The sequence below is a fragment of the Thalassophryne amazonica genome, chromosome 7 (assembly GCF_902500255.1).
Source record: "Thalassophryne amazonica chromosome 7, fThaAma1.1, whole genome shotgun sequence".
NCBI lineage: Eukaryota > Metazoa > Chordata > Actinopteri > Batrachoidiformes > Batrachoididae > Thalassophryne > Thalassophryne amazonica.
This window is the reverse complement of record NC_047109.1, coordinates 112491345-112507198: the sequence shown is the minus strand read 5'-3', so window position 1 is coordinate 112507198 and position 15854 is coordinate 112491345. Positions and strand designations below refer to the sequence as shown.

Below are 15854 nucleotides of genomic sequence, written 5' to 3'. Positions count from 1 at the left end.
GTGTTTCTTAAAGCCAGAAAGTTGCCATTTGAAATGACTTTAGTTTTGTGTCATGTCTGTGATCTGCTTTTTTTCTACAAAATTAAACAGCTGAATGAACATCCTCCGAGGCCGGTGATTCCATAATTTTTGCCAGGGGTTGTAATATTAATATTCTTAATAATAATAATTAACATTATACAGTAGTAAAGTGCTGATCAACACTGATAATATGGGTCTTTGACTTACTGCTTCTCAGCATTGTAATTTGAACCATGTTATCTTTAAAACCAAGTTTGGCTTTGACTTGTTTTTTCGTAACATTTTTTTTTTTAGATGACGCAACTGTGATGGACATATATTAATTTTTATTTCTTCTTGTGCATTGATAACTGTACAGCACATGCATGCCCCTGAAAACAGAAAATCTAGCATTGTTCAAACAGTAAGAAACACAAAAATTATCAAGGGCGCAATTTAGAACTAGAAATTGGGGGAGAAAGTGTGAGGCCCACAGGGCCGAAGCCCATAGGCCAGGGGTTTGGGGGCCGCTTTAGGCCCCCAGAAGCCAACGGTTTCTAAATAAGCTCAGATGCATTCTGAGCTTATTCTAATTTTAATGTTTTGAGAAGAGCATAAAGTGGACACCATTTGACTTATACAAATTGAAACTGTGGATATAAGTACTTTATTCTGAGAATAGCCAGAATTGATTTTATTAACATTCTGGTGTAAATAAGGTGTCACCACATGTGTAGAACTCAAAAAGAATGATAGGTTAAGTTCTCATTAAAAAACAATTTTCATAAAAATATGAAAGAACAGGCTCTTAATAATTATTAAATATCGCATACTGTATTTTTTTTCTCAAGATTTGTTTTTGCATAAGTTTGAAAAAACAACAGATCATAAGTTTAGGATAAATTACTTATCATGAATTTTTAATTTTTGAAGTGGCACTAATGACAACACTCATACTGAACATAATTTCATTTGCATAGACTGATTTTGGAGATCAAGCAATAATTGCAGATGGGCTTTCTGAGGTCCCAGATAGCTTTTCTGATTTCCTTTTCTAACTTTCAGAATTTAGTAAATTAGCATATGGTCCATTGATACTTATGTGTAGACACTAGTCCCTAGAGGCAACTATTTTTGGTTTCAAATCTGGGCAAATGCAGTCCCAGAAAATTCTGAATGTGACAAACAAGAAACAGGTGTTGTAAACAAGTCAGTGCTGCTAAAAATACAAACTTGCAGAAACAAAGATACTATTCTGACATGGTTTTTGCACATAAGACTGACATGGTTTGCACATAAGAATGGCATAGCATGTTTCAAGTACACACATATATGTCAGAAGGTGGGGGGACATACCATATTCTGTCCCCCCTGGTTGAAAAGGTGGGGGGGACATGTCCCCCCTATCCCCCACCAAATTGCGCCCATGAGTATTATAATTATTATTTACAACAGGTGTCAGAACTGGCCATGCAGCATTGTTGGCTCACACATTGTTAAAAAACGCCCATTCTTTTGATGATGAGTGAGCCTTTGTCCCATTGGCATTTTTACCCAGGAACATCCCTGTTTTTTTATCAAGTGTGCGTCCAAAGATGTGTGTTTAAATGGTCACGCAAATCTTAACTGAGCGTGCTCACGCCTTTTTAAACATGTTCCCGCTTTCACTCAAGCTGCACTAGTCATGTCACCGTGTGTTAGAAGAATATATTAAGAGTTAGACGTCAATAATGTGTTACCAGTGAGGCAGCAGATGTTTGTGCATTTGTCAGTTTTAACCATCCTTCAATTCAGACTGACGGCTTGATCTCTGGAAGGCTGTTACGCGGCCACAATGGAAGTTGGAAGCTGAGATGCCGAACTCAGCCAGGGGTCTGAATGGAACCATGTCTGTGTTAGTCACATAAGAGCAGTTTAATAGGATTTGAGCTTTAAGTCCTCTTATAAGCAGAGAGTCTCCCCAGGCTCCTGCTGATATCTTAGTTGTCAAGGAGAATTTTGAGACAAATGAGCATTCTCGGGGGGGGGGGGGGGGGGGGGGGGGGGATTTGCTTGTGTCACATCTTATCCCGCCTTAATTGTCTGGAGCTCAGAAGTTAGCGAAGCAGCATGTCTAGTGGAGCTGTGGCTGCGTGTGGGCACACTGACTCTGCGGTTGCTTCGGTACAAGAGCAGTGGCATTTGGAATGTGTAGCGCAATGAGAAGGCTACTTATTAGATATTTCTTTCTTTTGTCCGAGAGGCTTTATTGCTGTAGTAGCCAGAGGAAATCCATGGGTGAGCGGATTATCGCCCAGCTTATCCCAACACTTCTAATATCACCCCATTCACTTCCACCGCCCCTTATCTACAGGCGTGTCAATTTCTTCTCTTTGTTTTCTTTATTTCCACTTACAACACCCCCCCGCCACCGCCGCCTTCTTCTTCCGGCTTGGAATTATCGCCACAGTTTACCACAGGGCTACAGCGGGAGTCAGAGAGAGAGAGAGAGAGCACTTGCTGTGAAATTCCCAGGAGAAGGTGGTCCCCCCCAAAAAAATCCAGAGAAAACACTGGCTGATGGAGAGTTGTGGAAGAGAAATAAACACTCCTTCCCCACCGTGCAGCACCCTGGGAGCTAAAAATAAACAGAGGTTCTGTGTTTTTGCACGGCCATTGTGAAGGTTGCAGCAGGCATCAGTGGTAACACTTTAAAAATCTAATTAATAGCCGAGAGTGTGACACTTTTAAAACACTTCTCACAGCGGAGGTCTGTACTCCAGAGATTACTTTGTCTCTTTAAGTGTTGCACAGAGAGACTGTCTGAAGCTGCTGTTGGCATCATTGTTGCATAGTTGAGGAAAATGTTGAAGAAAATTGGACTGGTCATCCAGAATTACAAGATAAATAGTCGTCATTTTTTTCATACATTCTTGACACCATCTATAGCCCATTTTTGTCTTGCATGAGGTCAGACGGTGGTATTAAAATGGGGGGAGACAGAGAGACACTGCTGATGGTTTTTGCCGAACTCCAAAAGAAACAAATGTGACGTTCACAGTCTTGCACATGATGGCGGATACAACTTTGCTCAAGCACTGTGGTGGGGAATGATCTTAGGAGGACTGGGGAGGGTAGGCCAATCATGGTGGGGCTACGTGGCTTTGAGGACGTGTAGAAGAGGTGCAGGTCTGGCCCTGGTACAAGACTCTGGTTGATGGCTGATGGAACGAGCTCTACTGCGCGCCACGGCCACTGCGTGAGCACATCTGAAAGTCTTTATGGAGAGGAAGTGGTAATTGTAAGCAGCCCCCCAACCTTCTAAGCCCTCTGATCTCCTCCTCTGCTCAACCCCTTCCCCCTGTTTATTTCTTTCTTTCTCTCTCCCCACCTTCCTTTCCATCCCATGCTATTAATCTTTCAACTCGTTACCAAAGTAGACTTAAATATACTCATAGTTCCTGCATGTTGTAGCAACCAACATTTGGACCCAAGAAAACACTGCTTTAGTGTCTTCTTATTTTCTCAAAGGGTTAATTTAATGTTAATCTATGCCAGGTTGCAGATGCCTTAAACACTGTTTTTTTGTTTTTTTTTTTTCCAGAGTAACAAATGGTGTAACTCAAGAAATGAAATCTTTGCTCAAACGAATGAGCTTTCATTTTGACATTCTGTAGATATACTGTTCACTCGCATTTAGGGCTGCACAGTGTTCACCAAATTTGATTGGACATGTCAAGTCTGGGAGCATGCACTGGTGTCAGTCTGACACTATCCTCCACACTACAGAACCACCTTGTATCCTGGAGGGTAGACAACTGGTCCATCCCCATGTCTTGAAAAGGAATCATCTACTTGCTGGAGCCGGTGTCCACCCCTAAGAATCGGTCCGCGTTTTGCATCTGCACATGCGTCATTTTGGACCACAGCAGCACGTCTGAGACGGAGTCTCTTCACCCAAAGTAATCAAATGGATTCATGGGATTATTAACCATCAGATGATAAAGGTAAAACCTCTTAAATCATTCTAAAGTCAGTTTGAAGCAGAAATGAGGCGAAATTCCGTGACACGCAATGAACGGATCAGATAGCAGCTCGTTTAGCCACGGCACTCTGATCACTTCCACCGCCTTTTATGATGAAATAATGCTGAATTTATGTGGAAATGATTGTTGTAATGAGGCGTTAATCCGTGAACCGTGTTATCAGCTGGGACTGATTTTTTTGTTGGGGGGGGGGCTGGCGTCTTTTGCATTTGCTGGAGTCCAATGCGTTGGATGGACCATGTAGCCAAAAGGTCATCACTGACATTCCTTCCCGGTAAACTGATACACCTCATCTGAGTCTCCACAAGTAACTGCTCCTCATTCCAGCACTGCCTAAGGATTCTTTGTGGAGACCTAGTACCAAAGAGATCACGCCATTACTTTAGGTCACTGGTTAGCATCCAAGTCTCAAAACCATGCATCAAGATAGGAAGCACCAGGACCCAAAAGAGTTAGACCTTTGTTCCCCTGTAAAAGTATCAGCATTGTGAAGTACCTCTGTCCATACCTGATAAAGGTTTCACCTGCAGTGCTTTTTCCTTCTACCTTTTGAAGTCGGCCTGACACACAAGCAGCAGAGACATGAATCACCTTTTCCAAGCAATAAACATCCTCACCATACTTTCTGCACAAGCTTTGTGAAGATTGCTTGCTTCATACTGACATCGACATTGCTCAAAGACGGCATTTGAGGGGTCACCCACATAGCGGTTCATGCTGCACCACATTAGCATGTTCTTCCGCCACTGCCAAAGAAAAATCCAAGGACTCAGACAGCTTTTTACTTTGTGACACAAGAGACTTCACAAGCATTATGATCACTTATTTAATGTTAAGACCATGTTCTGTCTCCCTGCTACTCCATCTGCTAACATTAAGCTTGTGTGCACACCTTTGACCCTGATAAGATTGTCTCTTCAAAGATCAGTATTAGAGTCCTTGCAGTTTCAAGTGGTTTTCTGCATCTTTGCTCGTCTTGGCCTAGTTTGGTGAAGGGGAAGCTGTGCATTAGAAGTGAAATGGCAGCAGATTAGTGTGAAGTCAACAACTCGGCAGTCTGCTGCTGAGAAGTGATCTCATCTGAGTATCTGAGGCTCTTACTGTAGTGCCGACCTCAAGAAGGTAGTTAACTACATATTAAAGGCTGGGGGGGCAGACCAACAAAAATAATCCTCACAGCCCTCAGTCAGTTCCTATATTATGTCCCCAAAGGACAAAAAGCAAAAATCAATGAATTAGATAAGCTAACTGTTTGGCCTGTGCAGTCCTTACTCTAGGTCTGTAAATATACATGATGGTGGAAGATCTTAATTGGTTTGCAAAACATACAGACATGTGACAAGTTAAAGAAATGCCACCATATATTTTAATGTATTGGTCCACCATGTGTGGCTAAAATGGCTTCAGTGCACTGTGGTATTGATTCTCCACAAGTCTCTGGAATTTTACTGAAGGGATGAAATACCATTTGTTAAAATGATATTCCCTCCTTTCGTGTTTAGTCGATTATGGTGGAGAGCGCTGTCAAACAAATCGCTCCAGATGTGTTCATTTGGGTTGGGATCCAGTGACCGCAGAAGCCATAGCATATGATTGACATTTTTTTTTTTTTTTTTTTTTTATTCATCAGACCATTCAGTGACACTTTGTGCCCTGTGGATTGGGACATTCCTTGTTTCTCCACTCATGTATTCAGTGTTTTTCTTTGTCACCGTTATGTAGTTTGTAGGTGGAGCAGGTAATGCAGTGGGGTAAAACGTTGGGTTGCAGAAATGAAAGTAGTCACACAGAACTTACAAGTTCAGTGTTGAAAGATATTTTTTAACGTTTAGTCTCCAATGTTTTGACTCGGTTTTCCTCAGGGCGTCAGAAAGTCGTTATCAGGCACAAGCATGACATAAGGAAAGGCCCAGGTGTTTACAGTCATGTGGGGGTGTGCCCTCACATCACAAGCCATCGCAAGTTCTGTATTAGTTTCCTGACACAGGTCCAACTTTTATGCACAGTCCAGCATTCAACTTGTGTATGTTTAAATGAGCTGTGGCTACTAAGTGATAGATACACTGTTGTCATGGTACACATTTAGTGAATACTCAGTATGTACTAACAAACGACACGTGTTGCAACCATTTGCAAACGCTTACAACTGTTTTGCAAACGTTTGCAACTGTTTGCGGAAAAATTAAGAAAAACTGTTTGGGAACGGTTTTGCAACCTTTTCCGAACTCCGATGAAACCCACAGTTTGCTGCGTTCATCAGCATTTACTACCCTGTGAGATGCTAGCTTTAGGAATCTACTGCCCAACTATTATTGTAGTACATGCTAGAAATAAACAGGTGAATGGGAGGGACACAATTTGAATGTACTGTGCTGCTGCTGTTTTGTCTGTCTTTTGACCTTGATGCTTAGAGATGATGCATATGTGCATACCTACATACTATGCTGTGAAAATTTCCATTTTGCAACAACAGCCTTTTTAAAAAAATGTTACTTAAGTGTATATTTGAACAATCCTATGGCCCCTTGGACACCACTACCATTGTCCTGGATGTCCGCTAGTGTCTTTGCATTTGGTTATCCCATCAGCCTCCAACTGCCTCATGGGATAATGTAGTGGAGTCTCTTTGCACAGTATGGTAGTTGTGGCTCATCCTGGGGCCGTTGGAATACTACTAAATGCTTACTGAGTCTTCATATACTCTATGGATCGTGGCATATTGCTTTTTGCACGAGTATTCAAATAGACCCTAAATCACAGCAACTGCAGTGTTTATAGTCAATTTTCCATTGGTTAATTGGCCATTATTCTCAGTTCACCAAGTGAAAAGGACGAACTGTTCCCAGCTGTATCAGTTGACTTACTGTTTTCCTTGTGGTTTCTACAGCTATGGAAAAGCTGCATTTTGCCTGGAGGAGCTGATGATGACCAATCCTCACAATCACTTGTACTGTGAGCAGTATGCTGAGGTAGGTACCAGTCTGGGTGTCCGTCAACAAGCATGGGGGCAAAACTGGAAATTTTACTTCTCTATGACACTTTAACGACATTGGGAATGTAGAGTATTTAAAGGAGAAATGTTTACCCAGAGTGTCATGTATTGCTTATTCAGAAGTTACGCACTCATTGCCTGAGCTGTACTTTGACGCATCTTATTGCCCATAATTCATCCACACACAGGTGAAATACACCCAGGGAGGGCTGGAAAACCTGGAGCTGTCCCGCAAGTATTTTTCCCAGGCATTGAGACTGAACAACCGAAACATGAGGGCACTGTTTGGCCTCTACATGGTGAGTATGGCATTGTATGGAGACAAAGTGTGGGATAGTCGGGAGAAAAACAAGAAACAGGAACTTTATTTTGACCCTGCGAGGTTGAGGCTGGCTGCTGAGTATGTCAAGTCCAGCTATGTGTGTTTGGTGGGGGAGTAGAGAAGGGTCCTCAGACAGGTCAGCTTGCTGCTGAGTCAGACGGTGAACTCCAGCATTGGAAAGTCTGCCCCTATGGAGCTTTTTAATTTTAATAATAATACCCCTTTGGTGGGTCCTTTTTTTTATGTGTATGACTTAAATAAATAAAGCAGTCATGGAGAAAAAAAACGAAAACTGCAAGCGAGAGCAGCACGACTGCTGCTAGAATTCCATGACTGGCAAATTATCCAACTGTAGTATATAGTCTAACAATGAGTGCCAGTTAGATTTTGTGTGTGTCTGTGTGTGTGCACGTGCCAAAAAGGCCTTTTCATCTACATAATTGTTTAAACAGGATGTTGTCTGCAAAGCGCAATGCATCATATGTAAGTGAGACCTGACATAAGAACACAAACGAAGAGGTGCAGGAAAATAAAAAGAGGCGAGGGACGCTGGTCTAACACAGAGGACTAAGTGTTCTCATCCGTGCTGCGCTGAGATTCTTTAGGTATTCCAAACACTCATAGCAGCAGAGGGCCCATACATCTGAAACCGCTAGAAGAGAATAAAAGTGTTAGCAGGAAATACAGGCAGGGCAGGCCGGGGTCAAATCAAGACATGCACTTCTGTTAATTCTCAAATTTGTCTAGAGGGAGCGCGAGAGAGCAGGACTGTACCGTCTTCTGACAAGTCATCAGCCAACGCCTGGGTCATTAATGGGTACTTCACGTGAACGTTTGTCTGTTAGAGGTTTGTTTAAGAGTAGGTTTTGTAGTTTGTCAGCTTGTCTCTGAGGACCAAAGCTCAACAGGTGTAAAAAGTTCAGTAACTGGGCAGGAAACTTGCACCATCTCAGATATTCACCAACCCGTTGAATGGTCCTAGTAGCATTGACCACAGTTGGGATGTGGGTTACTCGCCATAGTTGCACAGGGATTCCCCTCCATTAAGGGCACACACTGTTATACGAGGTTAGCCTGTCTGGTTTGACATAATTTAAATTGAGGTTTTTCCCGTGTTAAAAAAGAAAGAAAGAAAGCAAAAGCTTTAAAAAAAAATACAGAAGCCAAACCATATTGTAGAAAAAAACATGGTCAGGTTGATTGGTGTGTAGTTAAAGTTTCAGCACACGCGTAGGGAAGCCTTTGAAGTGCACGCAGGGTAAGCCCTCTGGGGTTTGCTGTGTGGTGATGATGGCAGGAACATGGGAAAGACATGGGATTTGTGGTTCAGAAGAGAGCCGCTGGGCCAGGCAGTGACAGTGATTCACACGAAGTTTCGCTCCCCGCACATCAGAGTTTTTTGAAGACATACAAGGTTCTTTTATCGCCAGGAATCGATGGTGTTGGAGAAATTAGGACCGTTAAGTGGCAATTTACATCTGGAGCATTAAAACACTCACTTTTTCCTCCCCATAAGTGATTTCCCCTGTGTCATTAGGCCAATGACTGTTTTTTTCTTTTTCTTCTTTCTTATTCTGCCACAATGACTAGTGTAGCGGTAGATGGTGAGAGCGGTTGCCCATTCATCTCAATTAAACTTTTATTGCCACTTCATCAAGTTTTGATGCAATACCCCTTCCCTTGTTCTGTCTTCCTCCACATTTCCTGTGTCTCCGGTAGTCTGCAAGTCACATCGCTGCCAGCCCAAAAGTTAGTGCCAAGGTGAAGAAGGACAACATAAAATATGCTGCTTGGGCTGCAAATCAAATAAATAGAGCCTATAAGGTGAGACACACGTGGCTATAGAATGTCTGTTAAGCCTTTGGCAAGTTTTATTACATATATATTTGTTTTTCTTCTTACATCCTCATTTTTCCTCTTATCACCACATTAAGGGGTCACTATTTTTCACTCTGTTTTGCCGTTTTTATTCCAGTTGGCAGCATCAGTCACTGTATTTCACATTTCAGTTGTTCTTGTTGGGGTCCTGGCCTATACATTCAGAAACTCCCCTCAGTTCCATAATGTTCACCACCACCCAGTGTCTGCAGCGTGCACACAAATTCTCAAGGTTGCCTTGGAATTGGCACCATTTCAGTAACAACCCCGGTGTCTTTAAATGGGTCTCAGTTCATTTAGCGTTAATACGTTGATTTAAGGCCACAGTGCCTGTTCAGACTGGATTCACAGATGACTCACGTGCATTCCCACAGAAGAAAAATGATGCTCGACCTCAGTAAGAGGAGAGTTGTCAACTTCATTAGTTCTCAGCATGGGAGAAACTGATTGTCCGAACATTCCTTTTATTGCCGAGGAGGTGGAGACATTTCACATACTGACAGAGTGCTGCGGTATTGTTGGAGTTAATTTTTTATTTTAAAACACTTTGGTCAAATCATGTCTATTAAGAAAAATAGATTAGCAAAGGTGAAATATTGTCAGTGAAGCAGTGCCTTTGTGTTCAAGGGGAAGACTGTTGATGGCACTGTAGTTACAACTGTCACCTTAGGCCTTGTGTTCATGTAGCTTATGTAGCTTTTGTTCCCATCTTCTTCTTTCTGGCAGAAAGTGCTGAGAGAACAGTCAGAAATGTTTCATCTGAGTGTTTGCAGTGAAAAACAAACAAAAATAAAACATCAGAAGTTTGAGTGTGGGGTTTTTTTCTTTGACAAGAACTAGCTAACAACTAGCTTATAATGTACAGTGATTAAAAGGTACTCACCCTTAGCAACACCTGCCTCGCCAATCTGCTAGTCTTGTAATAGATTTTGAATGACACATGAGCAAATCTAAACCACTCCTCCCATTTACCCGAAAACACTCAGTTTTGCTTTAGTTGTGCGTCCACTCAGAGCACTTTTAAGTTGAAAATTCCTGAATCATTCACATAGACTCTGATGTCCCTGCACCACCTATTCAGGTACAGGGATTTTCAACCTAAAAGTGCTCTGATTGGGCGCACAACAAAAGCAATTTGCTTTGTGTGTGTTTTTCACGGCACAGCTGCTGTGGCCGCTTTATGGACACGGGGCCTCACAGAAACAAATTTCAGTTTGACCCATGTTCTTCCTGTGCACATGAGGATTCTCTGGGTGTCTACCCACAAAAAATGATCTGTGCACAAAAAAAATAAAAAGCATTGATGCTTCAGAGATGTGAACTGTTCCAGCAACAACAGGAGGGAAGATATGCAGTCATGTGAAGATAGTGGAAAGGAGAAAAGAGCGCATAAATCTCAGACACAAAACCATTGAACAGAAAGGCCACTAATGAGCTCAGAAGCTACAACTGAGCTAATGAAACCAAAGATTCCTTAGCCCTCAGTGGGCAAAGCTGAGTTTTGGCTTTATTATGGTAAAGAGTTGCCTGTTAGTTATACCAATGCTTTTATTTCTGTTTTTCTAATTGAAACCTAAACCTATACTCTGGTCACATGATAGCAAACATTTTTTCCAAATTGTGTTTGGCATGGAGAAAAGCTGTAAGAGTCCTCTCTGGTTTGCCATACAGAACACATTATTTGTTACCTTTTATTATGGGCACAGTTCCATTAGATGTCATGTTAGAAGTCAGATTCATTAGATTTATAAAAAGTATTGTCAGTGGGAAGTGCAGTTTGCTTGATAAGCATGTGTATGATCTTGGTATTGATTGGCCATTTCAGTGTGTGGACAAAAGTTTAGAGAATTGTCTTACAAATATAATATAACTTATTATAATCCAATTGCTCATACAGTTAATGAACTAATTCAAGTCAGAAAAGGAGCCATGGATATAGACTTAGATTACAATGAAGTTTGTGAAATGCTCGTACTGATTAATGTGCTGATTAATTCTCCTTGTCTTTCAGGTCTCACTGTTTTTGTTTTAAATTTATATGTAATTTTATGTCTTTTTAGTTCATTTTTAGCTGTTTTTGTTGTATTTATTTATCTTTTTATATATGCCACAACTGTATATTGTGTGCGAATAAATATATTGATTGATTGAAGAGATGAGGTGTAAGTTTTCCTGCTTTTAGTTTCTCCACTGAAGGTCTTTTGAGGTCTTTTAAAGGGAGTGGTGTGTCAGACAGCTGCTGGCTTGTGCTGGCTGATTGATGGCTGCTGTACATAGTTATTTGTGTGAGTACTGCACTTTTATTAGGCCCTGGCGCCCGGTGATTGTCATACCTCAGTGTGACCAGGTGAGCGTCGGTGGCAGCACACGTAAGTGAGAGAACATAATCGAGGTCATTTAAAAAAGTGTAATTTCTGCCGCGGGGTCTGCTGACCTGTGGAAGACCTGCCGATGTGTACGCTATAGGTAAGAGGTTATTAAAGACCTCCTGCTATAACGCACAGAGCAGATTCTGTGATTAGCCTTTCTGTCACAGACCGTGGACGACCGCTGAGTCATAGCGCTATTATCAGATGCTTTAAATAGATGTGGAGTTGTCTGGCCTGCTCCTATAGCTGTGGAACAGAGCACGAGTTAATGTGGTGGTCTCACCTCAGGCTGAGGAGATAATTGTCTCTCAGGCTCGGGGTAATGGTGCATTAGGCAGCGAGGCAATGAAATGCACTGATCATTACGGTTACGTCACAACACACACCCTACAGTAAATGTAGCAGAATGAGTCACGCTTGCTTATTACGTAGCCAGTTGCCCACCTCAGCCAATGGCCTTCCTAAAATGAAGTGTGGTTGGAGGCGAAGGAAAAACTTAGGCTGTGTAATTAGAGCACATGAACATTGAGGCCACAGGTAGTTCCTGTGGTCTCAAATGTTCTTCCCATGGGTGATAAGTTTATTTTAGGTTTGGTGGTGATATCTCAAGTTGTTTTCGACATATAAGCAACTATTTTGATGTCCTAAATCAAGGGCATATTTGGGTCAAGGTTAAAACGAAAGGTCAGAATCAAGTTGGGCTTCACATTTAGATGAAAAGGTTTTGTGGGAAATGTTGCAGTTGCAGGTTGCGACATGTATAAAGTGTCCACCAACCATTCCCAAACACCGCAGAGCACTTTGATATCCAGAAATCTTCTGCAGCTCACCCACGTCTTTTATCACAGTTTTGATCACCACATGACACCAGATGAAATACTTTCAGATAAGTTGAGTTAGGCTCACATCACAGTTTGAATTGTGATGTAATTAATTGTGCAGCCCGAGAGGCAACACTACAGACTTACTACCCCTGTCCTTTGGTACCCAGATGCACCCTTGGGGGAGTTGCATTAAGAAACATCTTCAACATATCTCGCATGTATTGGTCGTAGCCATATGGGAGGAGTCGTATTAATGAGATTTTGTGACAGACTCCAGTCCTCCAGCTCCTGTGATGTGTTGCAGCTTTGGCTAAATACAAACTTGTCTTATGGTCTGTGCATGTGGAATGTAGATGAATTGAATGGAGTTTTACAAGAAAGCTAAAATGGTCTTGGTCTTTTTAACCTTTGTATTAACAGTTCAGTGTTTTCTATTTTACAATCACATATAATATTAACATGATAGGAGAAGAAGCTGTATGTAGATTGTGAGGCCCACTGGGAGTGCTGCTTATCCCTGGATTCCATAGTGTGACGTGGATCAGAGTCTAAGAGTCCCCTGGCTGAGACACCAGTCTCTCGCAGGTTACAGTATTTTCTGGACTATATGTTGCATTTATTTATTTATATTTTTACTTTTTGTGAGGTCCTGCAACTTCTATTCTAAAGTGACTTATATATGAAAAAAAATACTGCATGTATGGCCACAAGGTGGCACAACCTACATACATGACAAACTGTTCTGTACACTGAATAAGGCACTGTTATTCACACTCCAGAGCTGAAGGTGGTGAATATGCATCATTAAGATGGTTGCCAACTGCTGTAAAACAGGAAGATGATCTGAATGAGAAAAACATTGTCTTAGAGAACAAGTGAATTGAATCATGCTCTCAAACTGAAAGACCATGCTCTGGAATAATAATAAAAAAAGAAATGTAACCTTCATACTACTCAGAACACTTGTTTGGGCTGTTTGAGATCAGAACACCAACGGCAACTTAGCTAGGCTAAGGTAAGGCTGATTTTATCATCTGTTCAGTGGTGACAGGTAGCAGTTCACTCAAGTTCTTTTTTGCCTCACATAACAATTAGCCTGTTTGCTTCTGTTGACTAACACTCTGCTTGCATTGTAAATAATGCGCTGACTTTTCAAATATTTAATGACATTGAATGTTTACCTCGCTTATAATTAATTGTCTGTTCAGTGGTGATAAGCAGTTTACTCAGGTTCTTTGTACCTCATGCAATAACATTAGCCTGTTTGCTTCTGCTGACTAATGCAGTGCTTCTGTTTTAGATAATGTGCCATTTTACCAGACATTTAATGTCACTGCACATTTGCCTTGCTTATAATTGTCTGTTCATTGGCTACAACCAGTTTACTCAGGTTCTTTTTGCCTCAGATAATTACATTAATTAGCACGTTAGCTTCTACTAGCTTACACATTTTTTGCATTATACATAAACAGTGAAGTGATTAAATTAATTTTGCTTCTTGTTGCATGAAGTAGTACCACCACTTTTCAAAAATAAATGCGATATACTTTTTTTTCCTCGACATGACGCATTTTTTGACAGATGTGACTAAGACTGCAGTGTTACATATAGTCCAGAAAATACAGTGCTTCCCTGCATAGGCTGGTACCCATTTCCAGATGTCTTGCCCAAGGAGACAGACGGGTAGTGTGTGAGAATCGAACCCAGGTCTACAAATTGGCAGCCCAACTCCTTATCCCGCTGAGCTACCTGATCAACAACGAAATAGAAAATGTAAAATTACAAGCACACTGTAGCTGTGGGTAACTTGCTCCTTTTCTGTATCACTTTAATTCCACTTATTATAAAGTTTAAGTGAGATTTATATCCGGCTGTAAAGGTGAGTGAAGTCAGGTTAATTGGATTGACCTTTTATTATATCTCTGGCCTCTTGCCCAACATTAGGGAAGTTGTCTTCTTCCTCTGTAGTTTTTAAAGGGATGCCTCTTCACTTACAAAGTTAAATTGGGTGGAAGTGTGAGTCATCCTGTATGTGTTTGAGGCTCATACTCTGCGACACTTCCCGCGAAACCCTTTGGACAGTGTGAAATTAGACACGAGTATTATGGACTCCTTCACCCGAAGCCATGGAAGTGACTAATCATGGACGCGTGCATACGCCATGGACTGAAATGGCACTTATGCAAGAGTTTAGGATTGGTGGTATTTTTTTTACTGTCCATGGCCCATTTAGCCAGTTTGTATCTCTTCTTTTTGCTCATAGCTTTGAAGAATCCAAAGTGGCACAGAAATGTTTTGGCTCAGTTTGCTGAAGCGTGTTGTGGTTGGATGAGGTTGTCGTGACTTTCTGAGGGGCTACGTCCAAACATATTTGGCTCCCTGAGCTCACTCTCTGCTTTTCACCCCCCTTTTTTCCCCTCTCCTCTTTCTTTTCTGCCTTTAAACGTCCGTCTCTGACATGCAGCTGGTCGGTCGAGGTACCAAGGAGAACAAATGCTCCATGAAGGCACTGGAGGAGATGCTGGAGTCCATGCAGATCACCATGTCGTAGACACACCATCCTTTTCGCGAACGCTCGGACCCGCAGTGACACGGCAGCTCAAAAATGTGAACAGAACCACGTTTCATTCTCTTTCTGTCTTTCTTTATTTTTAATGACTCAGTCGGTCTGTAATCGATGAACTTGACATGGACAGTGGAAGTGCAAACATCTTCTCATCCCTCCTGGAATCTCAAGCAAACTCTGAAAGTACCACCAAACACATCACAGATTTCCACATCTACACCTTACTCACTGCAGCCACAGAATATATAATGCGGACTGCACAGTAAATACTATTTGTGCAGCGCCACCTGTCTGCAGTTATGTCCTCAATCTGTAAATTAAGCCTCTATATCTTAATAAAACTTGCGTTTTTGTTTGTCAAATTTTCCATCACGCCCTACCAGCTAGAAGCGGTTACTGGTTTGTTTATTGGATTTTGCATTAGGTGGCGATATGGGCGGGGAGTTATTGTCACAGTTTTACTTTCCAATATTGGTCCGATGTTAATTGCAATACATAATGCACTAATGCTGCCAGTTTTAAAGTATCCTGACAATGACTGAAACTTCAGTATGTAAACATTTACCTGTGAAAACTTGCTTTATCTGTCTTAACTGAACGAGTTAACATGCCTTGTAATGTCCTCAAATAAATTTATTTATATCACGTTTCACATGTTAAAAATCATCAGTTATGAACAATAATTTGAGTAAAAAATTGCACAAAGACACAAAGAACAAATTAAACTATTCACATCTACAACAGTTTCAGCTTGTCTAAAAGTTTTAAATGAATTAAAATAGAACCAGTTTCCACTAGTTATTCATATTTTAAAAGTGAGCTTGAATTTAAAAGATTCAGAACACTCACAGTGTCATATTGGCAAGCAACCCTACATC

The 15854-nt window shown here is 41.4% G+C and overlaps 1 protein-coding gene across 1 annotated transcript in view; it reads left to right on the top strand.

Moving 5' to 3' along the window:
* The window catches only part of emc2 (ER membrane protein complex subunit 2), a 95074-nt gene extending 79521 nt beyond the window's left edge, over positions 1–15553 (top strand). Inside the window, exons 8-11 of the mRNA XM_034175373.1 lie at positions 6913–6994; positions 7206–7316; positions 9059–9163; positions 14875–15553. Of these exons, the coding sequence (XP_034031264.1) occupies positions 6913–6994; positions 7206–7316; positions 9059–9163; positions 14875–14961 (385 nt within the window). The 3' untranslated portion in view covers positions 14962–15553. The remainder of the gene's footprint in view (positions 1–6912; positions 6995–7205; positions 7317–9058; positions 9164–14874) is intronic.
* Positions 15554–15854: the final 301 nt, after the last annotated feature.